Source organism: Leopardus geoffroyi, chromosome A1 (assembly GCF_018350155.1).
Source record: "Leopardus geoffroyi isolate Oge1 chromosome A1, O.geoffroyi_Oge1_pat1.0, whole genome shotgun sequence".
NCBI lineage: Eukaryota > Metazoa > Chordata > Mammalia > Carnivora > Felidae > Leopardus > Leopardus geoffroyi.
In genome coordinates, this window is record NC_059326.1 from 81,944,250 (window position 1) to 81,962,473 (window position 18,224).

Genomic DNA, 18,224 nt, shown 5'->3' on the forward strand with positions numbered 1-18,224 from the left:
GGTGCTGGGCATCTTACTGGCGGCTGCTAGGTTTCCGTGGACAGGCAGCGTGATTTGGTTCCGCCCGGGAGAGTGAGCATATAGCTGCAGGTTGCAGATCCGGGTTCGTACCCTTGTCTGAGATCTGCTTCTTCAGCCCAGGTGGCAGCTGCCTTTCGAGAAAGCATACGTATCTGTGGGTTGAAAATAATCTGAGCCAAGGGCTTCCAGAGCGGGGCGTAGGCATGGTGAGGCTATCAGAAGCTTGTTTTTAGGAGGAAAAATCTGGATTAACGGGATGCTTCTTTTCCTCACCAAATATAATTTACAGCTAAGACAAGCGCTTGGGAATGGTGTAGGTAAGGGTAGAGGACAGCATGTGTGGGCTTCCGTTGCCTGTATTGATTAGGAGGTTACTTAAGACGAGCTTTGAGGAGCCGTTCGAATGGATCTCTTTAGGGTTAGAAAACGCTGAGCTGGCAGTGTCTCAGTCAGTCACCTCCGAGTTTCGATGCCGCACTGTGCAGGAAGAGAGCGGTCTGCATTAACTAGTTTCCTTGAATGAAGAGGAAATAATCGTGTGTCGTTAAAAGTAAGTTGCCACATTTTTGCCTGATATTGCCCAAACGTTACGTTGTGTATCCTTCCTTCATTGTCTAAATGGTGCCTTTCTGGGAGATTAGATTTTGTCACTTAAGTGGTTTAGGGGTGGTATCCTTCCTCTCTGTCACAAGTGGCAGACCTCACTGGGTTTGGAGGGCAAAGCAGTGATTGAATCAGCATACATGTCATTGTGTGCGGTGGTCTAGCCACGATTTTTGGAGACATTCAGTTTTTAATGGTGATTTTGTGATTAAAGCTACTAGACTTACCGGATATGGGTCAAAAGAAAAGGAAGCCGTTGTGTGCCATCTGGCCCCTCGTTCCTAGGGAGATGGCTCCCCTTTTCTGGAACTCGGTTGCGTTTTGCTTGGGTGCGGGGTCTGGGCTGTGTCCTGAGGTGAAGGGCGCTGGGTCAGAGACTCACGGAGCGCCCCTCCCGCCCTGCGGGGGAGGGGGGGACGGCTCCTCAGGCCCTCCCCTCCCCTCCGCTCAGGCCCTGCAGTGAGGACAGGAGCGGTGGGAAGACTTCCCAGAGTGACGTCATGCCCTGGGTTCTCGGGGACGGAGGTTTCATCTCCAGCTCGGAAGACGCGTGTGCATTTTGAATTGTGAAAAGGCTTCTCTGAGGAGCAGGCAGGACCCCGGCCGCTTCCCGAATTGTGCTGTGAGCCAGGCTCTATTTGACCCCCTCAGCAGCAAGTCACAGATGTGTGTCCTTTGTCACATCCGTGCTGCCAACAGCCGCAGATTTCAGATCTCTTTTCAATCCAGGTCAACAGTCGGCTTCATGAGGATGTAGTGTTTTCAGCAGGGGGAGAGGACGGCGTCCCTGCCTGTGTCCTGTTAATGCTGTCGGCTCCCTCTGCACAAACCTCATTTTCCATCAGGCTGCGAGCGAGGCTCCGCTGAACGCAGGCTGTGTGATGCGGTGCGGGTGTGTGTCCCGAGGCATTGACGCAGCGCTGTCGACCCACCTTGGGGCACACGCACAGCTCCACTCACGGGGATGGGAATATAGGTCGATGTCGTTCTGCTCGCCAGCCCAGGTCCTCAGAGGAGCTCCCCATCTGTGACAGAACAGGGTCAGGTGATCTTAGTGGCAGACGTGGGCAGGATGTTGGTCTGTGCACTGACCCGGTGCCTTGGGGCTGGGGGCCTGAGCCCTGGGGAGCAGGTCAGAGCTGAGTGCACTCAGCAACCTTTCAAAGGCTCTGTGTCTGTTTCCCTCTGCGGCTCCGCCCCGAACTGACAAGCATGTTCCTTTGTCCTTCCCCTGACTTCCCATGGTGCTGGCATCATCTAGGTTAGCCTGCGTGGGAGGGAGGGTGCGCGTGCTGGCATGTGGGCTGTGAACCTGTGTCTGTTGTCCGTGGACTCTTGAACCCAATATCCCATCACAAGGCCAGGAGCGGCTTCCAGCGGCAGGAGCGCCCTGCTCTGTGAGGCCCCCTCGCCAGCATGTTCATCTCGCTTAGAGTCTCAGTAACCGTGACAAAGCCAGAAGCAGGAGGGAGAGACACTGACAGACCTGTAGTCGGCCCGCGCGTGTGCAGAAAGCGGAAGAACAGAGGTCCTCTGGCCGGGCCCCCGAGGCCGCCCGAGCTAATGCTCACAGCCTCTGGCCCCCACCCCACACCCCTGATTCGGGAAGTCTGTGGCAGACCCTGAGAATCTGTGCTTTTCATTCTCGGGTGATGCCAGTGGTGTTGGGCCAGGAGCGGCTGCAGAGAGGAATCGGGGTCGAGTGCCCCCTTCTCCACTCCCTGACCTTGAGCAAAATACTAGCTCTTGTTATGCGTGCATGATGACACGGTGGGTGTGTGGGTGGATGAAGATGGGTGGAGGGATAAATGGACAAGGTTGCACAGCAGACAGTGAAGGTAAAGATACAAGGGCTGTCATATTTCAAAGTTTAATGGCCCCCGGTGAGCACCAGAAAGTCCTGGTTGAGCACTGCACCTGCCCCTCTCCCCTGGGCCCTCTGTCTCTGGCCCCCGCGTCTCCCTCCCCACCACTGTCCTGTCCCTTGTCCTGCACTGAGCTCACCACTGGCCAAGGAGCCAAATGTCAACTCATATCTCAGCTAGGAACTCAGCCGTGCTGGGGGCGGAGTGGGTGTATCACCCAGCAGCACACATTCATCGGGGTTCATCCTTCTGAGACCCTGGCCCACAGTGGCATTCCCCCACGTGCTCGGTCAGTTCAAGCAGAGGGCCTCTGGAGAGCTCTCAAGTAGGAATGAACATAGTTTTGTGACACACCTGATCTGGCAAACGTAGAAGCTTCTGGAAAGTAAGAGAACAAAGAGCGGCAAGTCCAAATATATGGAAAGTGTCCCGTCCCCCCGTCAGTCCTGGAGGAGGACCCCACCCCCGTCCCCGTGATCAGTCCACGGGGGAAGACCCCACCCCCGTCCCCCAGTCAGTCCAGGAGGAGGACCCCACCCCCGTCCCCCAGTCAGTCCAGGAGGAGGACCCCACCCCCATCCCCCGGTCAGTCCAGGGGGAGGACCCCACCCCCATCCCCCAGTCAGTCCAGGAGGAGGACCCCACCCCCGTCCCCCAGTCAGTCCAGCGGGGAGGACCCCACCACCTTCTCCCTGTCAGTTCTGGGGGGAGGACCCCACCCCCATCCCCCGGTCAGTCCAGGGGGAGGACCCCACCCCCATCTCCTGGTCAGTCCAGGGGGAGGACCCCACCCCCATCCCCTGGTCAGCCCTGCATGAGGACCCCACGCCCCCATCAGCCTTGTAGTAGTTGTGACTGTCACAGGCCCAGTAACCATAAAAGGATGTCTCACCAGGGTCTCATCCTGGGGAAGTTGCAATTTTTCTTGATTACTTTGGAGAAAAATTTTAGAGACAAAGAGGTGTGAGGGAAGGGGTGGATTCCAGGTGATGACACCTGCTTCTCTCTGCTTCGGGGGGTGGGGGTGGGAAACTCTTAAAATTCACTTCCCTCTTTCTTGTTAGGTGTACTTTTCCAGTTTTGATGTTTGCTTGGTATGAATACGTAAATAGACCAAATATGGGCAGTTAATGAGTCACAGAAATCACGTACTCTTCTACGGAACGTAACATTTGAAAAAATTATTTTTAAAATATTGTTTTTAACGAAAAGGAGAATTGTGTCTTACCACATAAAATCAACACATAGTTGTGGGGTTTTGTTTTGTTTTGTTTTGTTTTGTTTTTTTATCTCTTTAGTTTTTGTCCTCTGCCTAATACAGAGCTAGTGCTTGTAGCGTGTTTCAATCCAAACAGCCAGTCTGAGGTTTGGCCGTTAGGCCCTTTCTATAGGTATGGAAACTGAGGTCCAGCTAGATTGCAGGACTGGTCAGTGGCAGATCTGGTAGTTGACATTCTCTGTTCTGCCCAAACCCCGAAATACCCATCATGCCACAAAGCCACAGAGTCTCCAAGTTGTGTCAAGCTTGTGAAAAGCTGCCCTGGAGGCCACACCGAGGTGAGTGGTTTACCCAGCAGATCCCGGCTGGCCTGTCCCATCTGCGAGCCTGTGGGCGCTCCCCTACCCCGCCGCTGCCGCTCCCGGGCTGTCCTGGAGGGCCCTCTGTTTGCTGCCCCCCCTCTCCATGGGTCACGCCCAGATCCGAGGCTGGGAATGAGCCCTGCCTTGCCTCTCCTCTGTAGCTGCTACTTGGTGGGCAGCAGTTCCCCGGGTGGGCATCACCCCAGGGCTGTGTCACCAGAATGCTTTTGGAAGCCAGACCCAGGTGCTGCAGTCCCCGAGAATCCTCCAGGTGGAAGGCTGAGGGTTTGGTCCCCCGACGCTGCTGATGGCACATCTGTGTCCCAAGGGACCTTGAGCCAATGTGAATCGTCTGAACAAAGCCAGCCTGTGACAAGACAGCAACACCCCCAGATCTCAGAGAGAAGCTCTGTCCTGCAACTCCTTAGCCGGCTTCCCTCTGCACAAAATTGTACGGATGTGGCATCTGCTTGGGTCAATATGTAAAAGTAGGTAGTTAACCCAGAAATGCTGAAACATACCCTAAGAATTTGGTGTGTAATATTTAGTTTGGGGAAGAGCCTTCTGTGCATAATGAGGCTATTTGTGTTTGCACCGTGGGGTCTGGAAGCCCTTGGTGTGTGGGGCTGGAATGGCCGGGGGGCAGGGGAGCCAGTGGAGGCAGGGGCCAGGGAGCGGGGGTCTGGGCCCCTGCATTAGGCAGCCCGGCCGCTGTAGGGAAACAGATGTGCATTTCTCAGTGTGGAGGCTGGAGGTCTGAGGCCAAGGTTCCGCAGGGCTGGTCTGTCCTCAGGCCTCTTTTCTTGGCGTGTGGATGGCAGTCTTCTCCCGGTGTCCTCACGTGGTCGTCTTTCTGCGTGACTGGGTCTGATCTCTTCTTACACGGACCCCGGTCATATGGAGTAGGGCCACCCGGCGACCTCATTTTATCTTAATTATATCTTTAAAGTCCCCGTGTCCAAGCAAAGTCACATTCTGAGGTCCTGGGGTTGGAACTTCAACACACAGAATTGAGGGGCCCACTGTTCAGCCCCGTGTAAAGCCGGCCCACGGCTCCAACCCCGGCTCAGACTCTGGGAAATCAGAGCCTCTGAGACACACAAGCAGGGCTCATCCAGAGGCTTGTGGGGAACGTGGACTTACTGTGTGACTGGGGGCCACTGCTGGTCCAGGAGAGGGTGGATGGCCACTGGGGCCTGGGTGGCGCTCAGCGTGGGCAGTGGGGTCTTGCACATGTCTGAAAGTGGGGCTGACTGAGTCAGATGTGGCCATGAGAGGAAAGGATGAGCGAGTGTGGCCCACCTGCCATCACTTATGTCCTCCGGGCCACCAACCCTCCTTGGGAAGGTAGTGTGTGGCTGTGACGGGGCTTAGTGGGGCAGCGGGCCGGGAGAAGTTTCCCAGGATGTCCTCGGAGCAGAGTGGCCTGACGCCCCCCCCACGCACCTGTTGGAGGAAAGACTCCTTCCAGGGAGACCCAGCTTGGTGCAGGGTGGGCGCATCCCTGCACAGACCGCTGTATGTACGGGCTTTCGACACGGTGGCCGGAGCGTCCCTGCAGCACTGAGGTCTGTCCAGCATGGTTATGGCCCCCCATGCCTGCAGGCGTCTGCCTCGGTCATGAAGCCTCAGGAGTTGTTTCTTCAGATCCACTTTTAAGGTGTGTTGAGGCATTTTGGGAAGAACACCATGGAGGCAGGTTAGATGGATATCGGAGGACGTGTGAAATGCGATGGAACGTAGTGCAGGTTTGTGGTGGGTGGGTGTGGCTGTTGTCAACCGTTGACAAAGGGCATCCGCAGGAAGTTCCTGGTCTCCCACAGCAGGGATTCAGGAGTGGGTCTTAGGGATCCGAAAGAGAAGCCCTGGAGATGAAACCAGAGGTCTTTTCTCTTGGAGTCGCATGCCTGAGGTGTTGCTGATTTCCTGCCAACAGGGTTCTCAGGCTGCAGTCTCCGAGCAGGCATTGCCCAGGTGTTAGAAATGCAGGTCCCCGGGCCCACCCCGGCCAAGTGAGTCTGTGCCCGACCAGATGCAGCTCAGTGGGGAGGTGGAAGCATCTGACCCCCTCAGTGGACTCCAGAGACGGAAGCGGATGGAAAACCAGGGGCTCCTTACACCTATGCGGCCCTCTTGCCCGTCAGCTGATTCGGGGCCCCTCTGGGGCCACTCCTGTGAGCTGCGCCCACGTCCCCACTATGCCTCCTGCCCATGGCTCCTCTGTCGTGTCTGTGGCTCACTCAAGTCCTGTGTGACCTCTCATCCACGTGCTGCAGAAACAGGTGTTGTGTGGATGCAGGAACCGTGGCAGGGGGAGGAGACACCCAAGCATCGGATATCTGTGAATACCTCCCTGAGTTTCGAAAAGAGAATGTGTGATTGAGAAACTATAAATTGGTACCTGGACCTTCATGAACGAAGTGACTGAATGAATTGAGAGTTCACGGAGGAAAGCATCCTTGCCGGCCACCCACACACATACACTAACTTCATCACAAACGATGTCCATGAAAGTCAGAGGGACTCAGACTTCGTGTCTGGGGCAACTGCTGCCCCTCCAGCCCGGGTCCAGAGGGAAGCCTGTGGAACAAAGCCAACCCCATAGAGCTGAGTGGGGTGGCACTGAATCGGGGGTGCCTTGTTACCCAGCATTAGCGTGGCACTTGCTGACTAATACAGATGGTGTGGTCTGAACCAGCCGCCACCTGGTGGGAGATTGCAGTGCTCTCTCTGGCCATCGCTGGAAAGCAGAAGACCCAGCAGGAACACAGCCATGCCCTTCGAGCATGCGCGCCCACCATGTGGCAGGACTGGAGCTGTTGTCTTGGCCTCTGGGCGGTGGGGCTGAGAGCCGGGGAATTGATGAGAAATTACAGAATGCAGATCTCGACTGAAAAGGAATGTTTATCCCAAGGACGCCTCATGGGCGCAGCCCCGGGCTGATTGTTGAGAGCCTGTGGACAGGGCAAGCTGGAGACCTGAGGTGGCCCCAGCAGCTCTCAGATCCAGGGGCTTTAAAGTTGCTTCCCCTGCTCGAAATACTTTGCAAACGTCTCGGAGGTGTCCACGTTCAGTGGACACAGTTACAAGAAAGGAAGGTCAGCTGTTTGGAGACACTGCAAGTGTGGCTGAAAGGGTGGGTGTCGAGTACCTTTAAAGCATGAAGGGGACCCAGGAGGCAATTCTGAAGGATGCTCTGAGCATCGGAAGAGGACCAACCAGTCATATCCATGCTTCTGCACTTGTCCACTAGTTGTCCCTTTGTTCAAGCAAAGCAGATGACAGACAGGAAGCTGGCTCCACGTAAGTGTGTTTGTGGGGGCGGTTCCGGGTCCAGACACTCCACCTGCTTCCTGTCATCAGGCACCCTTCTTGGCCTGTGTCCAGTGTCTCTAGGTGACGGTCACACTGCTGCCGTCCTCCATCCTCTGGGAAGCAGTTCCTGGGAGCAGCCAGCTCTCCGGGCCATGCAGCCCCCTTGCAGCATTTCATTGTGTGCTGTTCATGTGGCTTGCCGACTGCTTCACAGGTCGGCTCTGACCCCGACTATGTCAGGGGCTCCCGCAGAGTAATGGCCATGCTCCAGACTCCTGTGAACCTCCCCGAGGGGCCCCCACAGTGCCCAGCCTACAGAGGCCACTCAGGGTGGGGGTGGCTTCAGTCTGTGCTTGGGTCTCAGGTTTGCTGCGGCTTCTGTGGACAGCTGGCCTCCTGGGGGCGCAAGTAGGTGATCCTATATTCTCCACGGTGCACCAGGCACATACTCCTGGGGAGAGAACCTTCATGTGGGTGGTCCGCACCAGCCAAGTAAGAGGGTTCCCTCCAGCGTCACTCTCAGGGGCTAGTAAATGTAACAAGACATGACCCGAGAGACCCTTCTGTTGTCACAACCAGTAACAATTCAGAAATTGCAGTGAAGGGTTTCTGACCTCAACTGCTTGTCGAGAGGGTACCGTGGCCGAAAAACACATTTTCACTGGAGAAGAGTAGTTCAGACAGTTGTTTGGGGCCCACAGATTCACAGCTTAGCAGAAGGTAGAGTCCAGAGCGGGACATGCTTGCTCCAGTGGCCGGAGTTCATGTGTCCTCATGGTGGGAGGCCCTCCTCTCTGCCCAAACCCACTTCTTCGCCAGAATTATCATCTCCACATGAGTGCAAATCGTGAATCCTTGTCGCTGGGTTTGTGCGGTCATAAATAGAATTTCGAGCTTTATTTCTGGTCAGCTAAGAACTTATCTGATCCATTCATTTTATACCTGTGACTTTGGAAGAAGAAACCTTTGTTGTGTCTTTCAAAATGTAAACAAGCTCATTGCAGCTGTGTGATGTACACACAAACGTTCTAGAATCAGAGTCCTCAGTGCTCTTTGGATAAAGTGTGGAAGAGGTTTCCTGCCTTGGGGATAACACTAGCACCACCTCAGAGAGGCGGGTGAGCGCTGGGGAGGAGGGGGTCCCTGACCGGAACCCATCCTTGCCACCTGTGGCCGGGTGGCGCCTGGGTGTCCTCATAAAGTGGATCTGTGAGAACACCTGCCTCGCAGGGCTGCCGCGAACAGCAAGGGACGTAAGTCCGCGTGAAAAGCGGTCAGGCCGCCTGTGGGCAGGAGGCCCACAGGAGGGAGAAGAAGGGGGAGTGAGCGTCTGAGCAGCGGGTGTGGGCTCTCCAGGGGTGCGGCTGGCTCGGGAGCTTTCTGAACTTGACAGATTAAGTGGCATTTGCGTGTCTAAATTGGGTTTCGAGCAAACTTTCTGGCTTTTTGTTATTCCCTTGTTGTAGCGTGCAAAAAGTGAGTCCAGGCCCCAAAGCGTGAAAACCGATTTCTTACCTCTGCAGAAGGAGGAACTAGCGTTAAGTCGCATTGGTGATGTTTTTAGCAAGACTTCAGGTGGACAAATGCCCCAGATGTGACTTCACTTTTGTCAGGTTACTTTATCTTCAAAGACAGTTTTCTGAGTGTTTTGATTTCTGAATCCTTGCGAAGGGAGGACATGTCCTTTGATGTTTAAATAGTAACAAAACGTGGAAAGTTGTTGAGTAGACTTGCACGTTTGGGCTCCATGGTTTATCAGTTTTATAATTTTATCCATTTGAGAATTTATCAAGTCTCAAAGGGATTTTCAGCACTTTTATACTGTTTTCTCTTCTGAAACCCAGTCCTTAGTGCTGGCAGCGTCCCTCATCCGCACGGACACATTCACGTGCAGGGAGCGTCTGCTGTGAGCTGACCGAGCCTGGGAGACACCGCACGTCCACCCTGGTGCCGCAAGACCCCAGATGCTTCGCTGCTGACAGTCTCCAGGCACAGACCCTCAGGCGACGCAGAAAGTGTCAGAATTTCACGTGGAAGGTTCAGGCAAACTTTCACGTGCCACACAATATTCCCAATCAATGCGAGGAGAACATTTATTTAAAATTGTTGCAAACACAGCGTAGTAAAGACCTAAGTCACCATGTTGCCTGTTGTCTGTTAGTAGGTTTCTAATTTCATATGACTAGGGCACCATCTCTCGATTTTGTCATGATTGGTCAGGTGTGATGCATCCTTTATTTAAGACAATGAAGCGTGTTACTCAAAAAGCTCATTACGAGCGAGCAGCTCCAGGGTCTCTCCACCGAAGATTTCGCTGCTGGCGCTCAGAGACCGCAGCGTGTCGGACCTGTGGCGTGTCTTACAGGCTATCTTGACGGAGGCTCCCAGAGCTTCCTGTCTTTGTTTGAGGGAAGACGTTGTCATTGAAAAGGGCCGAAAGGCCCTGTTACACGGTGAACAATTAGTCGTGACCGGCAGGGGGACTCCGTAGGGAATCATCGTCCAGTGGGGCGGCCCGGCTGTGGCCGAGGGCAGTGCCGGGCGGTGGGGCTGGGACCCAGCGCTGCACAAGAGGCGGGCTTGTGGGGTGTGTGGTGCCTGTGGGCCCCAGTGCTGGCCCGACCCCGGGGAGTCATCTGTGCACGGCAGGCAGGGGCGCCAGGCACCAGGAGAGAGGAGGAGAGGGAGGTGTGTCACCTGGCCCACAGGCCCTGCCAGCTTGCACCTGCGTGTGCTGGCCGTGTGGAAATGCACTGACGCACACGTGCACACCCGTGTCATTCTTACGAAGAAAAAGAGTCCTCCCGCCTAGCTGTCAGCCTGGAAGGACTTTCCAAGTACCTGGCATCTCGTTGAAGTGCTGTACTAAGTGACTCCCTGCCCTCGCCCCCGCCATGATTAATTTAAGACTTTTTACTGCCAAAAGTCTTGGATGCCATTTATGGATACGAATTCCTCGACAGTAGCTTGAGCTCATGTTGAGTAAAATATACTCTTGGGGTCCCCAGAGACCCAGTTCTCCAAAGGCCTGCCGGTGCCTGCACTCAGCACACCGGGGTGGGCCGGCTGCCTGGGAGGAAGAACTTGGGTGTTCTGGGTTTTGTGACTGGGAGCTGAGAGAGGGACATGCCCGGGACGATGTGTGGTTTTGAGATGTCCGCCAAATCCAAAGACCGTGAGCCTTCAAGACAAAGAGACCAAGAGACTGTGAGCAGATTCATGTCTCAGAACTGATTTTTGGAAAAGGTTTTAAATAGTAACGTCTTTAAGACATATTTCCATAAAGTCGGAGACCCTGGGTCAGCCACGCCCACTTGCTGGAACAGCGACACCGCGGCTGTGTGCACATGCACATGCGTGCGTCTGACTTACCAGCTGCTCCGTGAGCGGCCCCGAAGTTCCCTTTCTCGTGATTTTCTGTGCACACCTTCGCGTTTACACGGGGAGAAATTTGGCCCCGGCCTCAGAACAACACACGACGGGGCTCGTGGCGGTTACTAATCAGTAGTGGTGGGCAGCTCCCGTGGACACAGAGACATGTCCCATAGCCACGTCTCCGCATGTCCTTCCTGCGGTGCCCTGTGCTGAACGGAGCTCAGGGCTCTGGTCCCTGGTCACAGGAAGAGGGCTCGTGTCCTGGACGCACCACATCAAACACGCCATCTGTTTCCTCCTGACTGTGCGCCAGGACGGCCTCTGCTCGGAAGCCCGCGTGGAAGCACAGAGATGGGCGGCTCAGCAGCCAGTGCGTTGACATTCTCTCCAGTGTTGCTTCTCACGGACACAGCGCCGGGAGCCGGCTTCACCTGCTGTGTGCCGGCAGACGCAGGCCAGCGCAGGGGGCGTGGGCGCAGAGGAGAGGTGAGTGAGGCCAGCACCTGCTTGCACTCCCAGTGCCTCCCCTGCTCAGAGGTGTGAGCCTGCTCCTAGCCAAAGAGCCGGAAGTGGACCTCATCGGGGCTGAGCCAGCTGGCGTGCGGGACCCACACTGTCACCTCGGCCCCACAGCCCCCAGCTCTGGCAGGGAAGGCCTGGTGTTTGGCAGGGTCCCCCCAGCCTGTGAATGCCCCTGGGAGGAAGGTGGGTGCCAAGGGGCAGAAGGAAGCAGACGTTGTCTTGCTGCAAACCGGCTACACCGCTGAAGGGGTGCCCGTGGCTCGTGGGGTCAAGCGTGGCCATTCAGACAGACCCATGTGCTGACGCCCCCATGGGCGGGAGCATACAGGAAGCACACGGGAGTCCTGGGACCCTCCCCTGTGTCACACATAAATGACAACTGAGTGAACTGCCCGGCGGGTTAGGTGTGAGGGTCGGAGGCATGTCCAGCGTGACGCCCACATGGGCGCACGCTCTGGGACAGAGGTGGGGGCAGCAGGTGGCCAGGCAGTCTCTCCCCCTCAGAATCATCGTGGGCACCAGGGGCCAGAGCCTTGGGGTCCGGGGCACGATCGACATCGCTGGAAAGTGTCACTTGCCAAGCACAGCGGTGTTATCATTTCCTGCCTCCCGAGCTGGACGGCAGGCGGGGGTCACAGACAGCGGAATCTCCCAGTTTATTTCAAGAAGGCCCGGGGCCGTTTCCCCTCCCTTCCTCCCGCCTTGTAGCTGTTTGTTTGAACTTGAGATTTCCTGAGCTTGGAAGGTGTTTCTGACTTGGGCAGCGAAGCAAACCCCTGACTCTGGGAGCCCCGGCCAGCACAAGCCCCTTTCCGAGGAAGGAAACGCCCAAGACCTGCAAATAGACTGCCATGCAGCCTGGCCCCCACTCTGCAGAGCTCTCCTCTGACACTGCAGGCCTTGTGTCCGGGCTGTGTCCCCCCAGGCGAGGGGACAGGCGGGGGCCGGCCCTCCGTGCACAGGAGGTTCCGGGCTGCCCGCGCCCAGAGTGATTGCAGAGCAAGGCCTGGAGGTGGAGGCCAGGGACTCTGGGAGCCAGTTGGACGCTCTCTTGTTCCTTAGGACTCGGCAAACCCAAGGTCACTGGAGGTCGCCTGCCCAGCTCAGCGTGCAGCACGGGGTGGGGTGCCCTCCCCCACTGCCAGTGCCCGCCCGCTGTGGACCGTCTGCAGAGGAGAACTGCAGGGCAAGGGAACTGTGCCCTGTGGAATCGAAGCCCCCGCTGCCGTGCGCGTCCCTGGAGAAAACGTGATGGCCGCGAAGGGAGCTTCTCGGGGGGCCCCCGGGGGGCCCCAGCGTCGGCTCTGGCTGCTGCCTCGGAGACGCCGGGGGACCTCGAGGCGCCCACAGCCTGTTGAGGCGGGACGGGGTGGCACCACCCGGGACGCAGGAGCAGGTACGGGGTCCCTTCTGCCGGTGGGCACCTCCCTGTACGTGTCACTGGGACACGTGCCCCTTGAAGTACTTGGGAGGTTGGAAATGACGCGTCGGGCTGTCTCGCTGAAGCTGGACTGTGGGTCCGGCTTTACTTGGTTTACTGTCTTCTGCTTTTGAGGAGTGTGGGCTCCTGAGTCTCTGCTTTGGCCACGGTGGCAGGTGGGACGTGCATGTGCCCTGCCCTTGTGTGCCCTTGTGTGCCCTGCCCTTGTGGCCTGAGGGGCATCCTGCCCTGGCATCCATCCCGGGCGGCCTCCAGTGCTCCCTCCCCTGCAGCCAGAGCCTAGGCTGTCCCCAAGGGGGCTTCTGTCAGAGGAAGGTGTGGGAATTCTCCTGGGTCTCAACATAACGTCCATGCGGGCTGACCTCCACCAGAACCTGGCGTGCTGACAGCTGGGGCTGGAGGAGGGAACCTGTCCCTCGTTTCTGTCCTTTCTCCCAGAGACCAGGAAGCCTGAGCTTTGCTGTTGACCTTGGGGCAGCAGCTGACTGTGGCATCGGGCACCTTGTCAGGCATCAGATGCCCTTGATGTCTAAGGTGAACGATGCCAGAAGTAACAAAGCTAGCCCAACATGTCCCCTGGTTTGGGGGCCCCACGGCTCCTCCCTGGTGGGGAGTAGGAGCCTCGCTCTGGCCCATTAGTGTCCCAAGAGGATGGGAGAAGCTGGTGCATAAAACTGCAGGGCTGAGGGCCTGGCCCTGGTGTGGCTGGTGGCCGCGGGATAGTCTCAGCCCTGGTGTGGCTGGTGGCCGCAGGGCGGGCTCGGCTGTGACCAGACAGCCTCCCTCAGTTTCTCTTTGGGGAAGGACAGAGCCCACACACTGAAAGCCTGATGGCCTCTGCTTCTCGGCCATCACTCCCAGCTCACCTGCATCCGTGCACATGTTCAGGGTTAAAATAACAGGTCCTCGACTTTCTGGTGGATGCTGCCGACTCTGAGGAGTGAGTGGGGTCATCACGAGGGGCCGTGTGGACCCCTGCCCCAGCCTGGCACATGTTTGTGCCCCTCCTGACCCCCTCCCAGGCCCACTGTCTAGAGGTCATCGGATGTGGGCTCACAGGGGTCCCCAAGTTTTCTGACCAGACTGGCCTCAGAGGACCTGCTCTCTGAGAATCCCCAACTCTGAAGGACTGAATTAACATCCAACCCCTGGAGGCCCCATGGGGGAGGGTGATGTGGGGCCTGAGCCTGCCCCCCCCCCACATCAGCCAGGTGACCCGGATGGTGAGGTCAGTGCTGCAGCAATGTCTGCTCAGGGTGCCCGGTGGGGTGCTAACCCGAGAGGCTTCTCCACCAGCCCTAGTGCCCACGAGAGGCTGAGTGTGCCGGCTCGTACTGGCACCAAGGTGGATGATGGGCAGTTAGGTGCTGAGTCCTGGGCCCTGGCGTTCAAAGAAGAGTGGGGGGTGCTAAGGAAAAGCCCGAGTTCCCTGAAAGTAGCTCTAAGGGACGCCCCGCACTGGGGGACGTGTGCATTGGTACTTGGCTACGGTGTCTGCTTGGTCTTGCCCGTAACGGCTTTCAGAAGAGCCAGATCTGCAAACCTGGCGCTCAACTCTTCCAGAGCTCCGGGAAGCAGAGCACCGTGCTCTCTGACTCCCCAGAGCACCCAGGTGAGATCAGCCAAGACCCGCGAAAATGAGGAGAGAGCGTGTGGTTTTGTTTAAAGTGTGTTTATCAGAGGAAATATTTGTACTGAGATGCTTCCTTACGGGCTGCGGTCAGACTGGCTGGTAAGGACAGGGTTCTTGCTCTGAAGAAATCTGGCGATTCGTATTATTTTCATCATTGTAAACTTCAGGCAACTTGGTTGAAGTCACTGCTTCCGACGCCTCGCCCCAACTCCCCGTCTTCCACCAGCCTGCTTGGGGACAGCTTGGCTCAGGCCTGGGGACAGTTCTGGGACCTGACGCATCTGGGTCTTTGTGGCATCTTGATCCTGGACACCCACAGCTGCTCACCCCCAGCCCCACTGTCTAGCTGGCTTGGACTGCCTCGCTGGCCCAGGTGTGTGGACTCTGTCCACTGCCGTGGTCCCTGAACAGAGTGAAGGGGAGGGGTGCCTTACCCCGTCCCTGTGGAGCTCCGTGCGGTAGGCAGGGCTGTGACAGTGGCACGAGGCAGCCCATGCCCCCCTGGATTCTGAGAGAGCATCTCCAGGTGGGGACTCAGGCGTCACACCCCAGACCTGTTAGAGACCCACAGGCTGGGAACAGAAGGCTGGTCAGGGCGACCTTGTCTCTGTGGTCCTCACCTCCCTTTCAGCAAATACGGCCTCTGCCTCTGTTTGTTCCCAAACATCATCACCCGTGTCAGGAGCATGGGACCTTATCAGGTGGAAGAAGGTGGTGGTGTGGGGCTGCTCTGGGCATCTTGTCCTGTGTGGCGCTCCCAGCATGCACACATCTCTCTGCCAGCAGGTGGGCCCTCCTTGCATCTGACCTTCCTGTCGCCTCCACAAAAGCTCAGGGAAGTCACGCTGGCAGAGCTGTCCCTTGTCCCTGAACTGAGGCCAAGACAGGCCGGACGTTCCTTCCTCCTTGGGCCGCCAGAGCCGGCCGGCCGGGGTCCGTGTGTACTTACGCAGGGTGGGGTGAGCAGATGTGAGCCTGTGGGAAGGTAATTACCCTTCAGTGTTTTGTCTCTGTTCATGGGTGAAACGGAAGTAAAAAGTCAGCTGGTCCCTCACGCAGATTTTAGGGAGCAAAGTTCAGTGGGAGAGGCTGGCGGGTGAGCAGGGAAGGCGGCAGAACCGGGAACAGGGACAGCCATGGGGGACAGAAGCACGGCCCGAATCTCCGTGGCGGAGATGAAAAGCTATTACGTCTATTCTGAGTGGTGCTCCTGGCTGCTGTCTGTCGCTGAGGGTGAGTCCCTGGATCCCATCAGCCACCGCCTGTTGGGGTCGCTCCCAGCTCTCCTGGCTTTGGTGGCCGTAGTGTGATGCAGTAGCCGTGCCTCCTGGCGACGGTTCCACACCTCCCGTGGTGAAGGGGGGATGTCCTGTGAGTCACAAGCAGGTACCCGTGGGGCTCAGAACAGCACAGGGAACGGGTGTTATGAGTAGGTGAGCCTTTCATCCAAAGTTATCATCAGACAGCTCTGAGTCATGCCCTCTGCTACCAAAAGCCAGGGACATCCCTGTGTCTAGAGGGTCAACTCCACGGCTGGCCCGAACTGGACAGCAGGGAGCGTGGCCAGCACCAGGCCCGTCAGAGCCAAGCTGGGCCTCGTTTGGGGGGGCGCTCCATGTGCAGGGGTCCACACACTCCATGCAAACAGAACAAAAGCCACCAGCTACTTGGTGTTGATTATGCCCCGACAGAGTGACACCCAGGGTGACCTATGGGAAGGTCAACTGTGCTGTAGTTGAAATGCAGTTTGGTGACACTTAAGGTGCTTCCATGGTCGGCTCCGGGGAGCTGCAGAGCCCAGCGAATGCCCCTGGAGCCCTGGCCGTGCACCGGGGCTGAGCAGGTGTCCTGTCCGGAGTGGGGCTCCTCCTCCACTTGCCCCTGAAGCTCACGAAACCAGCCGCATGTGAATCACATGGTTTCTTTACTGGCCCATCTTGTCTGTGAGGACAGATCTGTGGTGTCACTGTGACCAGGCTGGGAGGGGGGATCACAGCTCCATGAAGACAGGACATTCAGATGTTTACCAGGCCCTTCGTGTGGCCCAGGGTTCGCGTTCTCATCCTCCGATGGAGAGCTTTGTGGTCAAGTCTGTGCCTTGGTGTCTCCTGTGAACAATACCTGCTTTACCACCGAGGATGGCCAGGCAGTAATTGTCCGAAACAACATCGTGTTTCGGACTAGGGGCTGTCGGGAGCGTGGGCACCAGTGGGTGATATGTGTAGGTGCTTGGATTTGCTGCAGGACCCACAGTTGGTTCTGTTGGTCTTGTTTCTGTGACAGTGGGGATGGCGCCAAGCCAGACAGCCCGGTGGTGGCCACCCCTGAGGACCCCCAGGAAGGCCAGCATGGCTCAGCTCAGAGAGGGGCTTGGCCCCTGGGCTGATCTGTTTATACAATAATCACATGCTCCTCCCTGCAGGGAAACTGAGGCTGAGTGAGGGTTGAAGCTTCCAACAGGGGCTGCCCCTGGAGGGGGCAGGTGGGGGGCAGGTGGGGGCCATGGGGCAGTTGAGTGGCTGCCACTGGAGGGGGGCAGGTGGGAGGTGGGTGGGGGCCAGGTGGAGGGGGCAGGTAGGGGGTTGCCACTGGAGGGGGCCAGGTGGGAGCCAGGTGGGAAGGAAGCTTTGGAGGCGGGGTCTCCCCACCAGCCCCTGCAGACTTCCTAGAAGCTCCTTTGTGTGCACACTGGGCCGTCCCTCCTGCACCAGAGGCAGATGCCCCCAGCCCACCTGCGTGATGTCAGTCCCAGGGCAGAGTTTCTGCTTTGTTCTCAGCCCTTTTCCTCTCCATTTTCACTCCACATCCGGATTCCCCTCCCGGTCGCCCCCACGCCACGGTTCCTGTGACCGAGAGCGGTGCCTTGACAAAGTGGTGGCCTGGACCCAGGGCCACGACCCTGCCCTTCCCACCTCTCGGCCCACAGCTCTGGCCTGGACTCGGAGTGGAGTCAGGGCTACAGGACAGGAGTCACCCTCCTGGAGCCCTGGGGGCATGGCCGAGGGGCATCTGTGCAGTATGTGGGAGCCCAGCCCGACAGAGCGTCCCCCAAAGGTGCTGTAAGGTGGGGCAGTGGGGGGGGCTGTGCCTTTCCGGGGACACAGTTGCTCTGAGGACACAGACGTACCAGCATGTGTGACAGCGTGGTGTCTGCGCTTGGACGGGATTCTCCAGCAAACCTTGTCACCAGCGCCTGGGGAGGGAGGGGACCCAGTGGGGCACAGTGGTGACCTTGTGCTCTTTGGGGAGGAAGATGGGGCTCTGAGCAGACCGTGTCTGGAAGAGGGTCGCAGGCGAGCATATACCGAGGGTGATGCTTCTGTTCGGGGGGGCCCCACCCGGTCTGTCGCAATTCAGAGGAAACAAGCTGATGTCTGTCAGCACGTGCATCGTTTGCTCTGTGGGTATGGTTGCCTCTGCCTGGGGTGTAGGGCACTTCACATGCAGTGTCTACCTGATTCGCTCTTCCCTCACACCGTGTGGAGCAGAAGGGTCAAGTTAGTGCCTTCCACAGGTGGGCGTCAGCCCTTCCTGCGTGGCCCTGCATGTGTGTGCGTGTGGTGGCACGCTGGCGGGCCCCAGAAGACCCCACAGACGACTTTCTGCAGCGGCAGGAGATCAAGGTCAGTGTCTGGATTCGTCATTCGCTCATGGGCTCCGTGTGACATGCAAAGGGACTCGTAATTCAGGGACATTTTCTTGGGCCACATGAACCTGGGGCGTGGTCAGAGCTGTAGGAAGCCTGGTCCATACTGGCAGCAGCGTGGGTGACGGAGCCCCTCTTTGTCGCTGTCCTATGTTGAGAAAGACCCAGAGGTTCCATTACCGTGCTGGCAACACCCGTGTGAATCCTGGCATGCGATGGTTG

At 57.6% G+C, this 18,224-nt stretch overlaps 1 protein-coding gene across 11 annotated transcripts in view; it reads left to right on the forward strand.

Annotated features, from left to right (window-relative positions):
* Positions 1-18,224, forward strand: part of MCF2L (MCF.2 cell line derived transforming sequence like) — a 133,080-nt gene that overhangs the window by 35,784 nt on the left and 79,072 nt on the right. Inside the window, exon 1 of one of the 11 annotated variants that reach the window (XM_045482443.1) lies at positions 110-571. The exons of 8 other annotated variants lie outside the window; for them this stretch is intronic. Coding sequence is in view for 2 of the 3 variants with exons in the window: in XM_045482436.1 (XP_045338392.1) it covers positions 12,534-12,678 (145 nt within the window). In the remaining variant the exon portion in view is untranslated. Of the gene's footprint in view, positions 1-109; positions 572-11,402; positions 12,679-15,488; positions 15,590-18,224 lie in introns of those variants that run through there. 2 more of the 11 variants (XM_045482436.1, XM_045482437.1) reach the window with 2 other exon arrangements.